Source organism: Thunnus albacares, chromosome 1, assembly GCF_914725855.1.
Source record: "Thunnus albacares chromosome 1, fThuAlb1.1, whole genome shotgun sequence".
Taxonomy (NCBI): domain Eukaryota; kingdom Metazoa; phylum Chordata; class Actinopteri; order Scombriformes; family Scombridae; genus Thunnus; species Thunnus albacares.
Window position 1 is genome coordinate 22,582,269 of NC_058106.1, and position 23,646 is coordinate 22,605,914.

General features: G+C 37.3%; 2 protein-coding genes across 3 annotated transcripts; both read left to right on the forward strand.

The window, feature by feature from the left end:
• The first annotated feature begins 391 nt into the window (after positions 1–391).
• Positions 392–3,834, forward strand: rerglb (RERG/RAS-like b). The gene is made up of 5 exons (XM_044350211.1): positions 392–443; positions 1,455–1,511; positions 2,025–2,115; positions 2,556–2,690; positions 3,549–3,834. The coding sequence occupies exons 1-5, from the start codon at positions 392–394 to the stop codon at positions 3,832–3,834; spliced, it is 621 nt and encodes a 206-aa protein (XP_044206146.1).
• A 1,755-nt stretch (positions 3,835–5,589) lies between these two features.
• Positions 5,590–23,133, forward strand: stk33 (serine/threonine kinase 33). Of its 2 annotated transcripts, XM_044350203.1 has the most exons (15): positions 5,626–5,686; positions 9,801–9,914; positions 11,764–11,880; positions 12,419–12,532; positions 12,636–12,740; positions 12,852–12,990; positions 15,969–16,054; positions 16,615–16,702; positions 17,718–17,793; positions 17,906–18,018; positions 18,213–18,298; positions 18,385–18,457; positions 19,501–19,670; positions 20,319–20,405; positions 20,773–23,133. In XM_044350203.1, the coding sequence occupies exons 3-15, from the start codon at positions 11,764–11,766 to the stop codon at positions 20,998–21,000; spliced, it is 1,482 nt and encodes a 493-aa protein (XP_044206138.1). In that variant the 5' UTR covers positions 5,626–5,686; positions 9,801–9,914; the 3' UTR covers positions 21,001–23,133. The 2 variants fall into 2 exon arrangements, with proteins under 2 accessions (XP_044206129.1, XP_044206138.1); XM_044350194.1 differs by lacking the exon at positions 9,801–9,914 and having other exon boundaries at positions 5,590–5,686.
• Positions 23,134–23,646: the final 513 nt, after the last annotated feature.

A 23,646-nucleotide genomic window follows, 5' to 3' on the forward strand; every position in this document is an offset into this window, starting at 1 on the left:
CCTTTTACCACTTTTGTTTAATAAGGTGTTCCTATAATCATATTTATTTATTTGTTTTTTTTTAAAACATTTTTTTCTTCTTTTTTTTCTTTTTTTTTTTTTTAAAAAAGGTTGCTTGTTGCTCCAAAAACAAAGAGAATATGTCTGTATTATCTGTATTATGTTGGTTGGTATTATGTCCCCCTGCTTGGAAAACTTGTTTCAGTGGCTGAGAAGCGGCAGAGACTCTGCATGTTTTCAGTTCTCACAGGGGGACATGTGGTGGTAAAGTAGCTCTTCTAAACACTTGTGTGCGTGCAGTTTCGTAGAGTGGGAGTTAGTACAGTAGAGAGAGAGAGACAGACAGACAAGTAGAGGGAGAGTTTGAACAGCTCACTTCCAACTTATCATCATGAATGACATCAAATTGGCTCTACTGGGGAGCGAGGGTGCTGGAAAAACAGGTGAGCAAATCACACACTGACAACTGAGTGTTTTTACAGTGAAGGCTGACATTATGTGCTGTTTTGCTGATCTGTCTTTGTTGTCTGTAAATTATGCATGGTAGGATGCATGAATGTAGACAATATGAAAGTGAGACAACTTTATTTATGTGTCTGTTTATCTGACATACTGAATATTGTAAAATACACAAATTGTAACTTTTCGAGCCATGCTAAACCAAGACAGATGCTAATGGCAGAGCATACCGTTCATAAAATAATTTACTCCACAGTCAATGAAGTGATTTGACATGAATGTTTCCCTTGAGACTAACCAGAGATTTTCCAAACTTAAGCTGAGAGGAAATTAGATGGCATTTCAGTGGATCCTGCTTTCATGATCTCTTTCTAAGAAAAAAAATAAGTTTAGGAAACAGTCAACCCATGTCACGATTTTTGTGTTTTTGTGTGGGAAATCATTTATTTTGTTTTACTTAAGATTATACTGCCACAAGACTATTCAATAATGACAAACATGCCTAACCTTTATGGAACAGACTTATACAGACATACTGTTCATTCGAAAATGTAATGTAATAAATTCAACCCTATATATTTTGCAATACATGTTAGTCTAGTGTGATTTTTCTTCAAAAACATATAACAAAATACAATCACAATGAAATAAAATATATTCAAAGTATATTCCTCTTAACTTCAGATATTAAATGTACAGAAAAATACCTTTGAAAACTGGTGATATCAAAATGCAAACACACATTTAAATGCACATGTACTGTATAAAATACATTTTGTTCGCATAGAGCTCTGCAGGATGAAGACACAAACACACATGTATTTGATGAAGTCTATGAACAATTCCAACTTTCAGCTGTCTTTGCATTTGAAATCTGGCATTCATTTTGAACTGCTGTATGGTTTGCAGAGTTTTGCATTAACTGTGATAGTATAAGTAGCCTGCATGTACCTCCAACACTGAATCTCTCTTTCTTACTCTCTTATTCCCTCCAGCTGTTCTGGTGAGATTCCTGACAAAACGTTTTATTGGAGAGTATGCTTCCAGTGCCAGTAAGTAAATATACTCATAACAGTAACGTTATTACACCACAGTAAGATATATCATATATTGCACTCATGGGTTTTCCATAGTGTGTCTGCTGGCCCCACACTAATTGCATTATATTTAAGGTGACTCAACTAAATCCTCTTTTCAGTCTTTTTCATATGGGTTTGAAGTCAATGACGTGCACATTTCACCATCACTCAGTGTTTATCTTACAGGCTGGATGACTGTAATAGAATTACAGTTTGCAGAGGGATATAACGTTTCAGACCTTTCCACTTCTGGCTTAAATTAATTAGCTTGTTTGCCCCCTCTGAGCAATCATGCACCACAGTAATTATAGTAATCATTGTTCCATAGTTTGACTAAACTGGCACCACACTGTGCTCATTGCCTCAGCTTTGTGCACTTTAATTTACTAAAGTCTCTACTTTTATTCATGTTCATTGGTTAATTTGATTCATAGCACATATTGCTTTTCTAAAATAATAAACATATTTTCTCTTGATTTGTTGCAGATTCTTTATACCATAAAAGACTGTCGATTGATGGGAGACAGTTAAACTTGGATATATTTGATCCATGTTCACAGGTAAATGAGAGTAAAATGTTATATTATTTTGGTTGATTAATAGTTATTGTCCTCTGCAAATAATTTATGCTTTGGTCTCAAGTAATTTATAACTTGTAGCTGAGGACACACTCAGCCTTTAAAGGTTTATTTAGTGACTATATGGCAGCAGAATATGTGTACAGTGAGCACACATGGTTTCTTTAACATCAAAGTTCTTACTTTTATTGACTGCAAAACTCTCAAATAACAGGATCTCCAGGACTATACTGTGCTGTGGCTAATTTATTGTCTCTTTTGGCTCCTTTTTTGCTTATCTTGCAAATAAGAGGGATCACTTTTCACAGCCTCTCAACAGTGGGGTGGACATAAATATCCTATAAACTTTTCATTGCTTCTGTAGTCAAATAAGTTGATAGACCATGTGCTGTGTTTGAACTCCACATCTACCTTTGCTGTGCCAGAGTGGAGGCAGCAGATGTATCCTGGAGGAGCCTGTGAACTGGGCAGATGGATTTGTGGTGGTGTACAACATCAGTGACCGAATGTCCTTCCTCCATGCCAGAAGCATCGTGCGGCAGATCAAAGAGGCCCGAGAGGAGAGCTGCAAAGGGTGAGTGACCGTAGTCTGCTGGGAATGAAGCCGAGCTGAGGGATTTACTTTGATGAACTAATGAGTCCCATTCCTGAGATGAGCGTGTGTAGGCCTATCAGGTTGAAGATCAATATGGTATGCTGCCAGTTAAGGACTAAATTCCAACACACTGTACTGGGATGAGCAGACATATACTTGTATGAAGTACAGTTTCAAAGAGACAATATATACATAAACAGGATTGAGGACATTTTGACTTTAGGCTTCATAATGTTTCTTTTATGACTCCTCCAAGTTAATTAATGAAGAATATTCATTAATATGCTCAATTAAATAATCCTAGAATGCTTTATATCAATTTTTTTTGTCTGAGTTAACAGAATTGTGATAAAATACTCAAGTACTTGGTGAGTTGTAGTAAGATTTTTGCAAAATGGCTGAAGTGGGTGAGTCATGACAGAAAGAGAGGATGAAAACTCCCTGAATTTGTATTTATTTATTACATGTTTTTAGAGACATATAAAATAGTCATCACCTGATTTGTAAATTAAGTGAGGCACTGTGGGCATTTCCTGCACTAGTCTGAAAAGCACACACATACAGTACAAATTAATAAACACAAATCATGCTGAAGTACTGACTTCAATCAAATTTTATTTACTAACTACAAACTACAACTACTAACTACAACAACTTAGATTGACACTATTCAGGTGTTTTGTCCTGTAACATAGTGTAATAAGCACCCAGCATTTCACATTGTTTCTGAACTGTTTGGATCAGGTCTACTGTTATAAATCTGACCTGCCTTATGGGACACCTTCAGCACCTGGTTGACTGATTGTTGTATAACCCTCGTGCACTCTGCTGTGACAGATTGGTCGACATCCCAATCTTCCTGGTGGGGAACAAGCAGGACCTCTGCAATGCTCGGCAGGTAAGCGAGGAGGAAGGCCGATTTGTGGCTCAGGAAGACCGCTGCCACTTCCAGGAGGTGTCCGCAGCAGAGGACTACTTGGAGATATCCAACCTCTTTACGAAGCTCATTCGTCATGTGATGGAGCACCTTAAGCAACGTGCAGACCGCAGACGATACAGTGGCTCCAAGTCCATGGCCAAACTCATCAATAATGTCTTTGGTAAAAGGCGGAAGTCTGTCTGATGGAGAAAATAATTACGTTCATGGATGTAACCAACCACGCTATTAGACTGAATAGTCTAGCCATTATGTATTGGTAAACATATATGTGGACATGTTTTACTGAGCATTTCAAAATGCCAGTTTAAATGAAATTAAGTAATGTCAGGCTCTCAGATATGTCATGGTTTTATGTTTCACCTCCGTTTGTGAAATCTGACAATCTGACATCTCACAATAAAACAATTAATTTAATACATACATACAGAACATAAGAGGCACAAGGTTGGGTCAAAGGTTAAAGATGAGATTTTTTCCTTCAACACAAACATGTTATGATGTATGCTTCAATTGTAATATTCAGTGAATTTTTGAAATTCTCAGTCAGTGTTTTAGTTGAAAAAAAAAGGTTGATTTATGCTAATTTTGCATTGTGACTGGTTTGGTTTGGTGTGGGTTATAGACACAGATTGGTTGAATTTCTGCTGAGAATGTATTGTAATCTGCTTTATATATCTGCAAGTAAAACTGTTATTTTGTATTGTTTCATAACTTTTGGAGAAAATTATATCAGAAACATTCTTAAAAATAAATCACTTTGCAATTTACAGTTAGTACCTGAAAAACAGTTTGCAACATGCTTTTTTCTTTCTTAATGTATAGAAGATGAGAGAGATTCATCCAGAGGGCCTGCTGAAAAGCAGATGTTATTCTAGTAGGATCACTTACGGTCAAATATGGTGTGCTTGGGTGTAGTTAATGGTCATGCCTAAATAACAGTCAAGGTTAAAGATTTACTGAGGCCCCATTCCACTGTTCACTCTAAACTGTATGTGAAAAGCTCCGATTTAACCTAAATGTAGCTATGGCCTAATTCAGTTAAAACAGTTTTTCAGTGGGATTATTGTTGTCCCACAGTTAGATAAATGAGCAGTGTAATGATGGAAAGGAAGAATAAAAATTGTAGACAAGAAGTATATCAAAAATCCAAACAAATGCGTGATGAAAAACATTTGAAGGACCTGAATGAAAACCAGACAACATTAAAGAGGCAATTCAAAATGTGGCTGCTGTTCTGAGTTTAGAGTAGACATTTCAATTGTGAAACAGTTGCTAAAATGATGTTCTATATTTCTTTTTTGCAGTGCAGTTAAAGATCTGAGGACAGAATTGTAGTAACAAACTAGTAATGGTGTGAGATTGTGCCAAATGATTTGCAAACAAAATTAACAGTATGTCTTAGTAAAATATTTCACAGTGTAAGAGAAAGGTGGTTGTTAACGTTTGCTCCCATAGCTACTTTAATCACAGACATAAACTAATTCTTAACCTCTCCTACAGTACATGTCAAATTATTATTATTTTGTCAGGGTATTTCCTGGTTTCTTTAGATTTAATTGCAATCTGTGATCAATCACAGATCACAAACTGCAAAATACTGTTAAGTGTTGACCTTCTAAGGCAATAGTTATCCTATTTACAAAAAGGATAACAGTGATTGCTCCAAAATCTAACACCGCCATCAAAGACAACCCTTCAGTAACAATTTTCTCCACTAGATGGAGACTAATGACCAGACAAAATCCAGGGTGCCACTGAGAGAAACCGTCCTCATCACATAAAAGAACTTATGGTTCTTATGCAAACTGGAAATTCAGTGCAGTTACCATGTTTATCGTGAAGTAAGGTCTGCTTTAGGTCAGGTAAACAGGTTTAGCTTCATACACGATCCACCGGGGGCGCTGCAAGCCGCTGAATCAGGAGAAGCCCCGTTCATTCATAAGAATTTTGTCCCTCTTCGCCATCCGTAGTCACTCGCCGAAAAAGTTTGGGGTTAAAACCGACCTGCGGACTTAAAAATGATGTACTCGAAGAGGTAAGAAACTTTTTTAGTTGAATTTGACAAAATCGACTGTCAGGTTGTCAACGTAAATTAATACTGGTATCATTTAACGCATCCTTATCCGTATGCAAAGACGTTTGTACAAGTTTATGTGTCGTTGCCATGACAACGTGTACCACGGGGAATGCTGTTTGCCTGAATTTCCTGACAGAAACTTAAGACTGACTTTTTAAATAAACGTTATTACATGATCTCTTACTTAGCTAACTAAATAGCTTATCGTTAATTAGCGAATGTTAATGTTGTTGAACGGTTGTGTTTTACGGAGCACGAAAACACCTTTTATAGGTCTATAATAATACTTAATTAGAGTTAGCGTACGGTAACGTTAGCTGCAGCAATTGCTGTCGAATGAGAGTAATCTTTAATGTTTTTTGCACTTGTATAACTTAGTAAATATGTTCGCCAGCTGTTCATTTGTCTTCCTGTACAACCCCTTATCGAAAAGGTGTTGATTAATTTTTGTTTTGAGTGAGCTAAAGCCTCAACTGTCATCATTTGTTATCGCAGATTTCTTTGGTGTTTGTGAAGGCTGTCCTGCATCTTTTGTTCTAGTTAAACAAACATTACGTTATCAGCTTGGCAGTTGGACAGTGAATGATTTATAAGTGAAGGTGTTGGACAGCTGTGTGCTCCGATATGAATGTGCTGAGTTCTCTCCGGGTTGTCACTGAAATGAATTTGATTTGTTCTTGTTTCTGCTATGGCCTACATTTTTCTAGACGTGTGCCCTCCTAGCCTCCTAAGGCTGAGCCCAGCAAAGGCAGAGATTAGCCTTAACCAGGATTAAACCAATGAGAAATTTTGAATTTGTTGGCCCTTATCTCCTAGCAACATGTGGAGTGCTCTGAGCAAATGGCAGAATTTGATCGTTTGCTTCCTTTTGGCAAAGCATGTTTTCATGCCAATTGACACTTATCAAACATGACCATTGAAGACAGAGGGAATTCCTGAAGGGAGGTATAAATTATTTATTTATTGGGACACTACATGCATTACTTTTTTGCTGAGTGTAGGAAAAGGAACTTGAAGGGAAGGTTCACAATTTTTCCAGTCTCTCTTAAAACAACACTCAGGTGCCCATATGAACAGTGAAAGAGGTTTTCCTCGCGATAATCATTCCTGCTGTTCATACTGGTTATTAAAAGATCCCCTTTCAGTGTAAGTGATGGGGCCAAAATCCACAGTGTGTCCACACAGTCATTTTGTGCAAAAATGCATTTAACAGTTTGTGTGAAGCTTATATGAGGCTTCAGCAGTCTGACTTAGTCATATCAAATGGATATCTGACACATTTACAGTCTTTTTACAATCAAATTCCATCTTTGTGTTTCCCTGTTAAGCTGCAGTGGAAGTAAAGTAACAACAAGAGGGACTTTGGCACTAAAAAGACTGTAACGTTGAAAAATATCTACTTGATTTGACTAATTTGGACAGCTGAAGCTTCATATTAGCTTCAGATCAACTTGTGGCTTGTGGATTTTGTCCCCGTCACTTACATTGTAAGTGTATAATGAAGTGATCTTCTAAAAGTCAGTATGAACAGGAGGAATGATTACGGCAGGAAAAATCTATTTAAATGTTCATTTTGGCACCTGACTATTGTTTTAAGACAGACTTGAAAAATTGTGAACCTATCCTTTAAAGCACCTCCAGTATGAAGCGTCATTTGGTCCCTCAGCTGTCAGGTACAGTATATTTTCACAGCTCTTTAGTAATGGCTTAATGTTGATGTGTTCTTGGTATATTACATTTAGACCACAGGCTTTGATAATCTCTCTGCATAATATTAGGATTCACCCCATAACATAGTGAAGTAGATGGGCTCTATATTTGCATTCTAAACATGCAATTTCTTGCCTCATCAGGTAATGTAATTCCGCGCTTCATTAGGACTGTGAAGTTTATCATTTGTCATCAAAGCCAAGCTGTCAATAAATGATTAAGTTTCACATGAGGAAAATGTAATATTTGGGCTCAAGCAAAACGGATAGAGTGTACATTTTAATTGCAGTTAGTAAGACTCTGTTTTTTGTTTGATTTTCAGGCTATATTTTAGCGGCTGCTTGTTACAGCTAGAGGCACCGTCATTACAGAGCTGCTTAAGCCTAATTTATTCAACTGCCTGTGCCATTAAAGAAAACAAACTTCTAAAGGCCCTGCACAATAATTGAAATGTGTAATATTTCGATGATGTGGTTGAGACTTAAAAGTGGTAACTGGTTTGACACTGTGGTTTCAGCAGCATATGCCAATTCTTACTGGGATACACTACTGCTGACTTTTGGTGTGCTGCAGTTGTACTACAAGCAAATGCCATTTATAAATAGCACTAAGTTCACAAATAAAAATTATTTTAATCATTCATTAATCTGGCAGTTATTTTTACGATTAGACAGATACAGCATTTGATAATTACTGTATTAGAGCTGCAATGATTAGTTGATTAATTGATTAGTTGATCAACAGAAAATTAATCGGCAACTATTTTGATAATTGATTGAATTGTTTTGAATCATTTTGTAAGAAAAAATACAAGAAATCTCTAATTAAAGCTTCTTAAATGTGAATATTTTCTGGTTTCTTTAGTCCTCTATGACAGTAAACTGAATATCTTTGGGTTGTGGACTGTTGATGGAGACAAAACAAGACATTTGAGGTTGCATCTTGGGCTTGTGGAAACAGTGATCAACATTTTTCACCATTTTCTAACATTTTATCGACCAAAGGACAAACTGATATATTGAGAAAACAATCAGCAGATTAATCGATAATGAAAATAATCATCAGTTGCAGCCCTGCATGGTATTTTTAGATAGAGTTCAGAGTCTGTTCAACACATTTATATTGTGGGATGTAAAGAACATTGCAGCCTTTAGAGGCTAGTATCTAGTACTCCTACTGACATTAAGGGTGGGAGAAAAAGTAAATATACATTTCCTTGAGTTAATGAAAAACAAGCTAGTTTTAGTGAAGAAAAGTTACAAAGGATCAGAGCCATCCTTTGTATGTTCACGCTCTCTTTGTTCCAAATTGACATTGATTTTGTGTGCTTAGTTCTTACACAATATCCCCCACACTCACAGTCACTGGGTCCTATTGTTTTTCGCTCAGTAGTATAAATAAACAGAAATTGCTGTCTGACAGAATGATGGAGAGATGAGGCAAGTAAGGACTTGACTTGTGATGTACCGTCAGCTCTAATTACTTCCTGCTGAAACTGAAGATGAAGCAAACTCTCAGTGTAAAAGGTGGACCACAGCCTGTGTCTCCTTGTGGTTGGAGTGTGTGTGGATTTTTCAGCATGTCTGCGTGTGAACAAAAACCATTATGTTTTGACATTGTTACTTAGAAAAGAAAAAGAAATCCATACAAAGGATTGGGTGATACTGTAGCTCTCTGAATATAATCAAAACAATAAAAATGAGGATAAGCAAAGTTTCGATTGTACAGGTATAGTTACTGGACAGAGAATTTGCCTTAATGGAAAGCTTTATAGATACACAGTTGGCACAGCAGCAAAATACTGCTCCATCATTGCAGAGAGGTTTATTTCCCAGTTGTATTTCTAGCAATCGGTCATGCATTTCAACAAACACAATTTGATGTGTGTGCGAGTGGGAAGCCAGGAAAGGATCATTTCCTTGTCACTGCGCTAGCACCTGCCCTGAAGAGTGGTGGTATACGAGAGGAAAAGCAGGAACTGTCTGCCTGTTCCTTACTGGTGGGTGAAAAGAATTGGAAGTATTTGTCAGTAGCATTTATAATACACAAGATTATTTCATTGGATAGTAGAGGCAGAGGAACTGTGTATGTTTCTCATTTATGAGAGTTCAAATGCAGTAATTCTTGGGTGCATTTGGGCCCAAGTCTGATCCTTTCTGGGGTCATCTTCTTCCTCCAGCCCTTCAAGTCCTTGGTTTGGGTTGGTGGTTGGGTGCAGGCTGCAGTGTGTAAGTTATTAAGTTAAAAAAAAGCATCAAGTAAGTAACCTATTTTGTGTTTCACCTGCAGTTTGACCCGTGGATGTAGAAAAACAGGTTTAGAAATTGCAGATAGACAACATTCAACCCCTGTGTCTGTTTAGTGACCCTTTTTAAGGTCAGACTTCTCAACCTGACCTGACCTTGATATCCCATTTCCTTTGCATCGGGGATCTGGGGCCAAGGAACCAGACACCTCTGTCTTGGAGACACCTGAGGTAGACAAGACCCTTCTCTTCCAGTCCTTCAGTTCCCCAGTGATACACTCATTGCGTGCCTCTGTCTTCCACAAATGAGCTATGATTGAGGTGATTGGAATTTCCAAAGGCTGTCACAATCATTTTGATTGGAAAATAGACAGGAGATAATGGGAGAGACAGGCCTGTTATGAGAGCCCTGTCAGGGCTAAAATAATGCATCAGAGTGAAGAGGTTAAAGACACCGCTTCCTTGTTAATAATTAATTGCTGTGCGTGTGGTGGATCCACTTCATCGCTCCCAGTCATCACTTGATAATTGCTTTACATTTAATTTGGCTTTAGAGACTGTTTTTCAAGCTGGGTAAATTGTGCTTAAAGTTGATATGGGCTCAGACAGAGACAGCAGTTTGGTCATAAACTAAGGATAAAAAAAAAAAAGACTAGTTAGAGCTTGGGAACTAAGAGTCAGTGATAGAGTCAAAGTCACTTCTTGAACTCAGCTAACTTAAATACTGACAAAATCAATGTTAAGTGTCAATATTCTGTTCATCTCTTTATGCTCTTTTACTAGCAGAAGTGATTACTTGTAATAGACAATATTTTAATATCATTTATATTTAATATTATCAAGTTTTTTTTCAGTATTGTATCTTGAAATTTAGGCAAAGTGAAAACAAAACGGAGTTGATTTGATATACACAATCTCTCTGGAAAAATATCATTCTTTCAGTTAGTGCTGCAACAATTGGTCAAATGAAAATTTATCATCTTAAAAATGATAGACAAGTGATAATAGTACTCTTGTCAAATGTCTAAAAACGTCAGAATTTACTAACTTGATGTGCCAGATGGTTAGTTACACAGAACCATTTGAGAAGTCGTCCTTGGAAACTGTTTGGAAAAGGGCAGGAACTTTCACTTTTTGGATGAACCATCTGTCTATCATTGTCTATCACCGTCTTACCTTGCAAGGCAGCTGGATTTGTGAGATCACACAAGAATCCTCGTAGGACACCGACACAAGCGCATAACTTGAAGCCTCACAAATGATGATCTCATGACGTCATGATCTCGCAAGTCCAGCTGCCTGACATGGTAAAGAATTTACTGCTTTTTCTCTGTTTCACACCGTATCATTGCAAATATAATGCCCTTGGTTACCCAACTGTTGGTTGGCCAAAAGTCACTTTGGGCACTTGGTAGTTTTTATGGCCATTTTCACTATTTTTGAGCTATTTCAACCACTGTTAACTATTAATTGATTGGTCAACAATATCAAGAAATTTATCAATAATGAAAATAATTGTTAGTTGCAGCCCTATTTTAAGTTGATTGGACAAACTAACAAATACTTAATCTGTGTTTTGGTTGGTATATTCTCTTTCCTGCCATGTTGCAGTGGTGATTTAAACCATCTACTGAGATGCCAAAAGTCTAGTATTGGTTGGGCTCTATTGATTAGGAATGACAGTAAACTGGGTAATGAAAGAATGGAAGAGCTTTTAGTGCTTATTGTCTTGGTCTACAAGGAAAATGTTTGCTCAATTTGTCTTTTTTTTAAGGTTGAGCATGGGCTTCAGTAATGTAAAATGATGTATCACATCTGTGGCAACAAAACAATATTCACAAATGTGTGTCGGTCTTTACTTAAAAAAACAACAACAACAAAAAAACCCCAAATCCCTCTGCATGACTGCATTCATCTGCAATAATAACATTACTTGAAAAATAATTTCACTGATTGTTCTATTACAATAACTCAATGATTCGTCAAAGAAATGCAGTTATTATTTATTAGCTAAGGATTTCTTTAGTCATGGCTTGACAAGGAATTGCAGAGAGATAATGACTTCTCCTTCCATCTCTAGATGACACAAGCAGATGTTAGTGGACTATGCAAGAACATGGTGTCCCAGCGGACAGGCAGGAACACAGTGGAGAATGATGCACCTCACATACGTCTGGATGATGACGCTGACCTTAAGGTTTGTAGAGCTTCTGTACATGAATCCACTACAGTCCTGTGTTTTGCTTTGGGCCCACCACTGAATAAGTCACACTCACACACCGGTGAACTCTATAGTACTGCATCTGCACCAGAAGAGGATCAAACTTCATGTTGCTGCTGTATAGCCCCGCTTCACTGGGGATTTTTACTGCTCCCTTTGCCAAATCCAAAGCAGCCAGTGCTCAGCCTTGCATGCACACAGATAATGATCAAGTTAATTAGACCTGAGATTGAACGAACTGCAGCAGCAACTTAATCATTTGTAACTTGATTAGAAATACTATATTCTGCAGCTCCAGAGACCTGAAAACTTTCAGTTTTTTTAGAATGCTTGAAATTAGGATGTACTGCAGAATTCAGGTCTTGAGCTAAGACATAATGTTTTTGTAATCCAAAGCAGTGAAATGATCCTTAAGTCTTAAACACAAGCTCAAGGGAAATCCCCTGCTGTCTCTGACTGACAGTGAGCAGGTGTAGATTGCAAAAGCGTTAATTTTATTTTCTCCTCCCCCTAGGAAATATATACATTTGGAAGGAAATTGGGTCAAGGTAGCTTTGGGGTTGTTTATGAAGCCACCCACATTGAGACAAAGACACAATGGGCTATCAAAGAGGTTTGCAGACCAGGGGTGAGTGCATTTCGCAATCCCTCTGGGAAAAGTTGAGTTTAATGTTTGGAGAGAAACAAATGGCCATAGCAACTCAGCTGTGATTGACTTTCTGTTACTTCAGGCAGGAAGTTCAAAAGTCAAGCTGCTGGAGCAGGAATTAAAGATTCTCAGACAAGTGAATCATGCTCATATAATACATCTCAAGGAATCCTACGAAACAGCTAAGGTGAGTCTCAATGTAATCTACTATTACTGTGCAACTCTGCATAAATATCTCTGATAAGCATGCACAAATTGGCTCTGTGGTGAGATGTAATTCTCTTTACTTGTTTTCTAGATGACTTATTTGGTTACTGAGCTGTGTGTTGGAGGTGAACTGAAGGAGCTGCTGCAGAGGAAAATGTTCTTTACAGAGGATGAGACAAGACATATCATCCACAGCTTAGCTGATGCCATCGTCTACCTTCACAAAAGAGGTAATGACATTCTACAGATTGACATTTTGATAGTACGTATTACCTTTACAGCACTTGAAAATCTGTTTTTTATGACCTCCATAAAAAAGTGATTTTAGTCCTCACCTTGCTTGTGATGTGGATGTGTACATCCTGAAATCACTGTTAGGTGTGTTTACAGGTGTAGTTACTTGTGCAACAGACATGAAACTTAAAACAAGGAGACAAGTGAAACAATGCTTTTCAGCTTGGTGTAAAGTTATTTTTTTAATATATTTTATATCTTTACCCTTATTACACTGTAGTGTGGAACTAGTGGTATGAATTATGTTTTATTGTTGTAGGTATTTTATAAATTAAACGCCCATTTTAAATTGTGTGTTGAGCAAAGTGTGCATCAGTTACTCTAAGTTGTAATAACACCACGGTACCATGATTCCACTCAAATTGTGTTGCCATTCATTATAGAAGGATGGCTCATTTTAATAAAAGTAATAATAAACAACTGCTTGGAAAAAACACAACAAACATTTTAATTAAATCTATGTGTTTTATTGGAAATGCCGCTTCCCCTTTTAATGGTGAAATCTGTGGTTAGAAGTAATTTAGGACATTGCCTGGCAATGAGGCATCATTACATGTGTCTAATGACTAATTTACAACAAGCTGGGGAGCAATCCTGATTAATAGGTGTGTTTTCAAATAGAAAGTCCCTCCGTGCTGGTTTGTTTTACCTCTACAAAGACTAATGATACTTATGAAAATGTGCTGGCTTTGAATTAGGTAGGCAGGTCCCTTTTTGTTATATGACCAATCATGATCATGAAAGTCTCTCAGCTTGATGTTGTTAGGCTTTTCTCAGATTATCAAATTTTTGCTGTCCATTGTGAGCTTCAGCTGCCATTTGTCATTAGTCTTAGCTGTACTCAGGCTCAGCTGTGCTTTGAGCTTTAATGCTAACACATGCTACAATTAAAAACATGGTACATGAAATGCTTAATTTCTCAGTGAGTTAACAGGATGATTACCGAAACGTGATGCACCCCAAAAGCTGTCATAGTTGGTAGTTATTAAGTGATTTCATCTCATCAGTATTTTATTAAATAACCAAAAGAAATGTATAATTATTAAATAGAGACAGTTATAAATATGAAATTGACAGATATGCTGCCAGCAAGCAGTTGAAAGACCGGGCTTTAATGGAAGAAAAAATATCTCAAGATGGCAAAAAGAACATTTTCAGGTGTTTTGTGCACACCAGTTGGTCTAACTTACCTTTCACACACCATCAACACTGTTGCGTTGTATAATTGGTTGCTTCAAACAGTGCAGTGAAAAAGCCTGCCCAGGGCAAATTGTATTTTTCCACCTGCCATCTCTCACTTCACCAAGTTTTGTTAACGAGGCCCTTTAGCCTGGCATACTGTAAGCAAGGTAAACAGAGCACTGTGTTAGTGTGTGCGAAAAACAGTTTACTGTGGTGACTGACATTAGCAAATCATGTTGCAATTAACTATGATCACAGGCAATATTTGTTTTCATCAGTTGTCCAACACAAACTCCAACCCTGAATCTATTTATTAATCAAATCAGATTATTTTCATATTATATATGAAGAGAAACCAAAACATGTTGCAAAAGCCTCCACATATATTCAACAGTTTTAGGATGCCACGTTGGGTGACGTTTCAATACATCAGCATGTTCCACTGGCCAAGTCAATAAATATGCTCACCATATTGTAGGGCTGTAGTCAACCAAAGAAAATGTTGGTTTACTAAAATCGTACATAATCTTCAACTAATCGATTAGTCGCGGGGAGAGGGGGGGGCCTCCACCGTCACTTCTCTGCTCCTCGCTCTTTCCCGCTCGCTACGCAAACATAGTCAGGAGCCACGCTACCAGTGGTTTCACAGGCAACGACACGGAGCTTGACTGACGTACCAGAACAGCGCTGCACAGAGACTCCCAAATGCTGTTGATTTCAAATATTAAAAAATATTTTTTTTGGCCTGGCGGGGGTTCTCGTTGTGTCATTATGGAGAAACACAGATTCAGTAAACGTTCAGTATGTTCAGTAAACGTTGAGTACAGTTAGACCCTGCAGTCTCCATTAGGTTGGGCGAGTTCAAAGTTGTGAAAACAACGGGGGTGTTTTGAATACACCCCGTTTTCACAGGTAATTTGTTAGTCTGTCCCTACCGCCGCAGGAAATAATGGATTACTCCTGGAGAGCTATTGATGTAGCACTTTTCTCCTTATGAAAATAACACGGAGATTATTCGACCAATGAGAATTTAGTTGGACGAGAGCATATCGACCAACTAATCGACCAGTCGACCAGCAGACTACAGCCCTACCATATTGTTTTCTTTACCACAATGTGTTGTTGAAATGGTAGGTTTAGATAAATTAGTCTTTATTAATTCCCTGTAGGGAAATTTGTCCTCAGAGAGATCAGCTCTTGGTCAGTGCCTTGGTCAAGGTCAATGACTATTACCAACATGTTTGTCTTTTGGGTGGGGAGAAAACCTGAGAGGTCACAGGGAGAACATACAAATATCCAGTATGGTGCTCATCGATGATTTACCTTGTGACAACGAATATGAGGGATTGGGGGGAAAAGAAACTCACTAAAGAGTGGTGGTTATCTCAAGTCTTTAAAGACATCAGCAACAACTCAAAATGTCATGAAGTAATAAGATAATTGACTTGTGAGGTGCTATAAATTGTAATTTAAAATTCTAATGCATTTTGAGATTGCACAGACATATAGAGATTAACTATGTGGTGAAAGCTTGCACAGTTTACTGTATATAAATTAAAAAGGGCCTTGAATTATGCGTCTTTAGCTTTAAAAACAATCCTGTGTTTAAAACTGCAGTAATCAATTTTTGCCACTTACAGCTTACAGTGAATTTATTTGTTAAATACATGATGATAAAACTGTGTTCAAACCCATTATGTATGTGTAAAGGTTTTGTTTCCTCCACCTACAGACATAGTGCATCGGGATTTGAAACTTGAAAACATTCTTGTGAAAAATGATCTCGATGAGGATGATAATGGCAAGATTAATATCAAGGTAAGATGGTGACACAAACTGTGAAACTTTCCATCACTGCCTCTTATCCGTTCGTTTCTGGACTGAGCACAAGCCTCTGATGGGAAATCTTTCCTTGCCCACTATCTCCTCTATATTTAGTAAAGGCTTTAAATACTACCTCATTATGACAGACTCCCTCTGGTCTGCCTTTATAGTACACCTGCACAAAGAAAGGCTCAACTGTATCTTTAAACAAATTACCAGCTGAGCACAGCATGTTGTATGCATTGACAATGAGCCAGCCAGAGAAATACCTGGTGTGCGAGCTAAAATGAGGCTAGGCCACACATACACAAAAACACACATAAATATTATAAGAAAATGTTGTCATGGCACAGCATAAATGACTTCCATTTCACAGGAGTTGATCTGTTCTTTCTCTCGTTTTGTAATTATGTGATATCCCGTAGTAAATATCTGGACCCATACAGCCTTTACAGCTAATTTGTTCTTAAGGTATAGCCTTGTTTTCCTTTAATTCTGTCAGAACATCTAAATTATGTTCATCTATATTTTTTTCTATTTTGTTCTTTACCTAGGTGACAGACTTTGGATTATCAGTAATGACAGGTGGTGTCGGGATCGCAAACATGATGACGGATGCTTGTGGGACTCTTATCTATATGGGTAAGATGACATCTGTATCTTCTACAGCATACTTGTAGGTCTGACAGATGACCACAAGGGTACAGCTCTAAGTTTGAATGAGTATACATTTCTACACTTTTTGAGCTGCCAACGCTGGAAAATTTTAAATCCCACTCATGGCAGTGAGTGTTATTTTAATTTTTGAATGAAGAATGTATCCTGTATATTTTATTTCGTCACTTACTATATACTTATTATATTTATATTATACTCGAATGTTGTATCAAAAGTATCCTACTACTAGTGGTGCTATGGAGCATCGTTTATAGGAGCGGGTCCCTGTTTTATCTGCTTCCTGTGCTCTACTAGCATTCGTAAAATCATGATACAGATGTGTAGAGTATGCAAGCTACAATGTGAAATCCTTTGTTTTCAAGCTGTTTCACTGATTGACAGTTGGTTACAATTGGAGGTAAAATGCCAAAAAATGCTGAAAAATGTCAATGTTGGATGGATATTAAAAAAAACATGGATATAAACAATGCAGGTTTCAAAATATCACAGATTGGCTTTGTGAATATTTTATGAGAAAGGAAATACATTCAAAACGTTTGTTAGGCCTCAAGGCACAGCGTGTTTAGGGAGAAACACTGAACATAAAATTATCCACAGGGTATCTTTAAATCAGGCTCCTCTCTTTACCTACATCATCACTGACCTTCAAAACATTTTATTAAATGTTGTGAAATCTGCATTATTGCCAGCTTGCAGTCTTCTTCTTCTCCTCCACTTTTAATGGTGCTTTACCACCTTTTACGGTTCATTACTGCCACCAGCTGTGGATATGCCTTCCTGCCCTGTTTATCACATAACTCATGTGTGCTGATAAAGCATGATATAAACAGTATGAGATTTACTCACTGAAACATTGCTCAACAAGCAGTGCCACTAGTGGTCAGAAACTAGTTTTAACTAGTAGTCATTTTAAGCCCTAAATTTTCCATATCTCCATACTGTACGTTTGTGTGTGTGTGTGTGTGTGTGTAAATTTTAGCTCCTGAGATGATGAGCGGTCGTGGTTACAGCCAGTGGTGTGACATATGGAGTATTGGAGTAATTATGTATATATTGTAAGTACACACACACACATTCACACACACACACACACACACACACACACACACACACACCTACACACACAGTGGAATACATGTGTCTTTATGTGATTCTGTGTTCCTGTAGGCTGTGTGGGGAGCCTCCATTTGTGTCCAAAACAAGGGCAACCCTACTTGAGAAGATTACGAAGAAAGAACTCAAATTCGCTCAACCCATTTGGGCCACAGTCAGTGATGCAGGTGACACTTCATCTCTATTCTCATTCTTAAATAAATGTAATCCTGCAAAAAAGAAGAAATTGTTTGTGATATGTAGTGAGGGAATATGTTTTTTCAATGACAAGCAGTACAGGATGGTGCATACATTCAGTTTTATCAAGCAATTCAGATTGCTGCTAACAAACTCACCGATTGACTTGAGTTTGTCTCAACAGCAAAAAATGTATTGACTTGCCTTCTGAAGGTTGACCCTGCCTACCGCATGTCAGCTAATCAGCTACTGGAAAACCCCTGGATTACAGTAAGGCACTGATTCTTCCAGCTGCATTCAGAAACTTTACCAGATGAGTCACATGAGAAGCTCTTATGGGGTGCTTTATCCAACAGGGTGACACTAATATGCCTGCTATACCGTGCAATGTGCTGGAGATGATGCGTCACCACCTGGAACAGGAAGAGAGTAAGACTGATGAAGATTTAACTTAGTTCAAATAATTTGGTAACACTTTCTATGACGCCCATGTCTATAATGCATTATAAACATACGTTATAATCTGATTATGTCAATCTAAGTGGTTATTGGATGCTTTAAGTGAAGTAATGAAATTCCTGATGTATAGGCAGATAATACATCACAAGCTGGTTATAAGTCACTATAAGTGGTCATCGTTTGCTTTAAGCAAAGTGAAAAAAATATCATTAAATCTATGCAAGAACAACACAAAACTTAAAATTAATTTATTTGTTTAATGGGTCATAACAGACAATGAATTAAGGTCACCAATTTGACACAACTTTTTGATGATGAACAACTGAATGATTGACATTTACATTTCACTAATGTAATGTATCCCCCAAAAACACTAGATTGACTTAAATCATAGATAATACCTGAAACAATTTCTACTTTACCTGTAGCTATATATTTTACTTTTATGTAAACATTTGATCAACAGTGACTCCTTAAAAAAACTTGGTGATTATAATGCATTATAAAATGATTATAAGGTATTACAGCTATGAGAATCATAATACACTATGATCCCTGCAAAAAAAAATGTTGGTCAGTGACCAGCAATGATGAAGTATTATGACACTTGACCTTATAAGTCATTATAAAATGCTCAATAATGTGTTATGATTATTGTTATAAATCATTATGAATATTTATGGGCGTACATAGGGCGTCATAGAAAGTGTTACCAATAATTGAATTCAAATCTTCCGGGTCATGATTTGATCATTTTGAGAAACAATAATGTGACAGTGATAATATCCAACAAGTTGTTCTGGTATATAAAAGTAATGGATGAAGTGGAGGCAAAAAATGGAAAGTTTTTAACTATTTTTTAAAAAGTTTGTATTCTGTTTAACTCACGGTTGTTGTTCTTTTTTTTTTTTTTTTTTTTTTTAGCAATGAGAGTTAACTTGTAATGCAGCATGAAGTGTTAATATGAGTACAGATTACTTGATGTTGATGTTATTTAAAATTGTCCACAATAGTAACAAGGACTCTGGGGGACTTGTCCTTTACTTCTTCTGAGGACACTCTGGACCCATCTCTGCTCTACAGTGCAGCTTCAACAGAAACAGACAGCGGCTGCAAGAGCCACGCTAAGCTCAGCCCTGAGAGAGACGACAGCTCCTGCACACCCTCCACATCCACCAAACCGGTACTGTATGTCTGTATGTCACAACACTGTTGACCTGAATTGCCTGTGTGTTTTCTTATTCAGGACTAAAGACTAAATTTATATGCTAGTAAGTACTGTAGATAACACTTAGAGCAAAACTGCTTTTACAACATGTTGAGGTTTTGGCCATTATTTATAATGGTTATGATTTTTTGTACCAACTTAGAGAGCTCACAAGGGTGAGCGACATTAGTGGTCAGATGATCAGGACAGTATCACCTTAATAATTGTGTCATCATTATTGGGAAAAAACCAAATGAGAATATTAAGGTTATTACACAATCTTCTGTTAGAATTTACAAAGCTCCTTTGTGGTTTATACTTTAATTTTCAGTATTTCCTGCATGTGGTTTTACATTGCAATAGGGAGTTAAAACATTTTATTTTGGGTGTGCTCATGCTGCGCTCTTGAAAGTGACTGTATTTATCAGTTTCTCATTTGTAAATATCATTAATGTCAATATCCAAATAGTAATTAGAACTGTGACTCAGGAGACAGGTTAAAAACAAAACAAAACTGAATTTTCCACTCTATAGATCAGCCTTTATCTATTATTTATGGTCATGGAATCCAGCTATGGATCTCTCATGTTTCTCTTTGGGTTATCCTTGTATCTTGGTATGAAGAGTAAAGAGGGTGGTGGCCATCTTCAGCAGGACAAGCGCAAAAATGTCTCTGAAACCCAGGGACCACCTCAGCCCAGCACCACACAGGTCTGTTGAACCTCTTACAACTTTTCCTTTTCAGTTCAACTTCAATTTATTCTTTAATTGATATATTTTTTAAATTTATTACCAGTAACATATATTGCACTTTCCATATTTTGTAGTTTTTAATGTTACATGTTTTGATATAAACTTTCAAACAATAAATGTATATTTCTGTACATTCCAGATTTTAAACACCAACTGTGTTTTCATATTGCCGTGCATGCTGCCTTTCATATTCAATCACCACTAGATGGTGCCAGATTAACCTGTTACAGCAGATGGTTATAAAGGTGTAGTCATGCAGCTGTTTTTAAATTAATGTGATAGTTAATACTGTTATGTAAGATGAATATGAATCTTATCCCTGCAGTTTCATGCTGGTCTGAAACCCTCAAGACAGCCGAGTGCAAAGCAGCGCAGGCCTCAGGACAAGAGGGACGTCAGCACAGTACAGAAACCAGCCCCTGACCTGAGTAAAGCAGGCGACCAGAGACCTTCTACCTCCATTAAAAGTAAGACTGGTTTCCGCAAACCACCTGCTGCCTCTAAGACCACTACCCCTTCAGAACGAGACAAAAAAACAAGCCAGATCACATGAGAAAGCGTGAGACAGAGCACATAAGTGGGTGAGGAAAAAAAAGTGAGCATAAAAGAGAGAAAAACTAAATTAGAGGTGGACTTTATTTGATATAAATTTTATTTAATGTTTAATTCTGGTAATTGTATGTCATTCTGTGGTTTAGCAGTGATGTGAATGTAACTACTGTGAATGGTGCCACCTTTATGGTGATGACCAGAGATCAAGCAGTGACAGCAGTGTCAAATGAATGGGCCTTATACAGTGTATACAGGTTCACTGTGTGAGAGTAATAGAAGTCTAGTTTAGATGAAGCTCCAGCCTCAGCTGTGCTGCGTGCCAAAGGAAAGGGCCCCAGTCTGAGGTGATACCCCGGATGGGGCAAAGCTGCTGCACAAATGCTTACTGTTACACGGCCAACTGTTTGAGAATGCCAAGCAGCACAAATACAGACTCTTCGAGTGACCAGTAAACATAGAGACTGAATGGGTTTGTCACATTTTACTGGTGGCCTCTGAATGTTTTTATTATAAAGCAGCAAACTGGAGGCACTCAGGAGATTTGAGCAGAGAACAGCTCAGTCCTTACTAAAACTGCTATTTAGTACTTTACTCACTACCTAGTAGCATATCATTATTGTAATTATCAATGCCATCTCTTTATACACACTGTGAATGTATGACTTTTCCATACAGAAAGTAATCGTCACTTGAAAATGATTAAATCTCTTCTGTTAAAAGGGAATGTTAATTTATTACTTTGGGAAGAAATACAGGGATGTACATTAATAAGGTTTGTGTATTGTGAGAGTGTGTTTTCAATATCCAAACAGATATATTTGTAAAAACAAATGTATAAATAAATTCCCAAAGAATTAGTGTTTGTCAAAAATGTGATTACAATTTGAAGCTGTTTTAAAATCAGTAATATTTTTGTAGCCGAGGGATAATTCAAATATGTACTCTTTATGTCTGTATGGTTTTTTTTTTGTTGAGAAGAAGACCTTTAAAACAATGTGCCAAATATCATAAGACATAAAACTTTGTACAACAATTTTTATTAAAATACATCTTGTTATTTAAAAAAAAACAAGATATTTTTGTTGTCTTGTAATTATATGCTAAATTTCCCAGACTACTCAAAGAGTACAGGAGGTTTCACTGTACATCATTTCAAAACACCGCAGTGAGCAACGGGGATTTTCTTTTTTCTGTTCTGACCTCTCAATTCCACGACACCCTATATGCAGTGACTGCACCCACTCAGTGTCAAAACAGAAAAACTGTCACACAGGCTGGTTACGCTCCATCTGAATGCAGAGGATTGGGACTGAGGGCAGCCACGGGTCTAATCTCGTTTGGAGGCCATTGAAAGCAGTAGGAGCTACTTTGAGGGCACTGCCATTCAAGCACAGGTTTTTTCCGCTGTAGAGAGAATAATCCCCAGCATAGATACAACATTAAAGTAGCCAAGCATAACACACAGAGGCTGAATTTCAAATCCACCCATTTGCATCTTGAAGTGAATGAGTGCCAACAATGGGGCCCCCCCTGTTCACGCACAAGCTCTGTGTTTTTAGTGCATATGTGTAAATGTGGTGCGCATTTGTTAAAACTGTTTTCAAAAGGTGTTTCTATATTTCAGGGTAGCGTTGATGGTCTTAAAAGTGGGGACACAATATATTTACCTTTAATAAATTCTGTCCAGGTAGTTCTCGGGTGATGTCTCTCAATATAGTGAGTAGATATGCAAAATTATTTTTCCCTTTCTGATTTTGATGTGTGATTAAAAAAAAAAAAAAAAACAGACAGAGAATAAACAAATGACACATGAATTATCTTTGATTCAAGCTACTTGCCATAAAGACTGCAACATTATTATCATACTGTATGCCTTTGGTTTACTCGGACTGGTATAAACAGCAGATGGAGCTGTAGTAAGTTGCTGAATTCATTTCCTGGAGTAAATCTGACAGGAGAGTGCTTTCCCTAAAGCTTACTACCTGGTTTTATGCATGAAGATGTGTAATTAGAATTGATTGCTTGAGTCACTGCCCATTAAAAACTGTGATGTTCATGTAATGTGTCACTAATTAATATGCTGTATGGTTAAGTCTTGATGGTCCATTCAAACAAAATAAATGGTTAAGACATGCTTCTGTTTGGCTGCTGTCTTATTTTACAACATGTGATTTTTGTTTGTGGATAATTCCAGAAATTCAAATAAAAAAACACACAAATGATTCATCCAGTTAGATAAACCTCTTTCCCCTTTAGACTACCAAACTGGATTTGCATAAAGTCTGTTTAGACAACCTCCTGTATGGCTAATTTTTTGTCAGAAGAGGAGATGGGATTTCAGCATATGGTCCTCATTGTCTTGTGCCAGACTTTTAATTAATTATAGGAACACAAAACAAAAAAAAAAGGTCCAAATTGATTTGTGCAAGTAGAGTATGACCTACAGCAAATTATAGGAGTGCTTGTACATGCCTCAGGGTAGAACAAATTTAAAGAGACTGAAACACATCAAGAAAGTACGGAAAAATCAGTGCCTTCGTATATGATAGAAGAAGGTTCAGGTGAGATGAAAATACTGTCAGTTTGTGTTGCTGCAAGCGAACTGGAGCCTCCAGTTTTACTTTTACTGTTTTGGCCAAAACAACAG

Coding starts and splice junctions, on each gene's coding strand:
- rerglb (XM_044350211.1), top strand. CDS start 392: ATGAATGACATCAAATTGGCTCTACTGGGGAGCGAGGGTGCTGGAAAA. Junction 2,116..2,555: donor CAGGTAAATGAGAGTAAAAT/GTTATATTATTT, acceptor TGGAGGCAGCAG/ATGTATCCTGGAGGAGCCTG. Junction 2,691..3,548: donor CGAGAGGAGAGCTGCAAAGG/GTGAGTGACCGT, acceptor CTGCTGTGACAG/ATTGGTCGACATCCCAATCT.
- stk33 (XM_044350194.1), top strand. CDS start 11,764: ATGACACAAGCAGATGTTAGTGGACTATGCAAGAACATGGTGTCCCAG. Junction 12,741..12,851: donor AATCCTACGAAACAGCTAAG/GTGAGTCTCAAT, acceptor CTTGTTTTCTAG/ATGACTTATTTGGTTACTGA. Junction 18,458..19,500: donor CCACCTGGAACAGGAAGAGA/GTAAGACTGATG, acceptor TGTCCACAATAG/TAACAAGGACTCTGGGGGAC.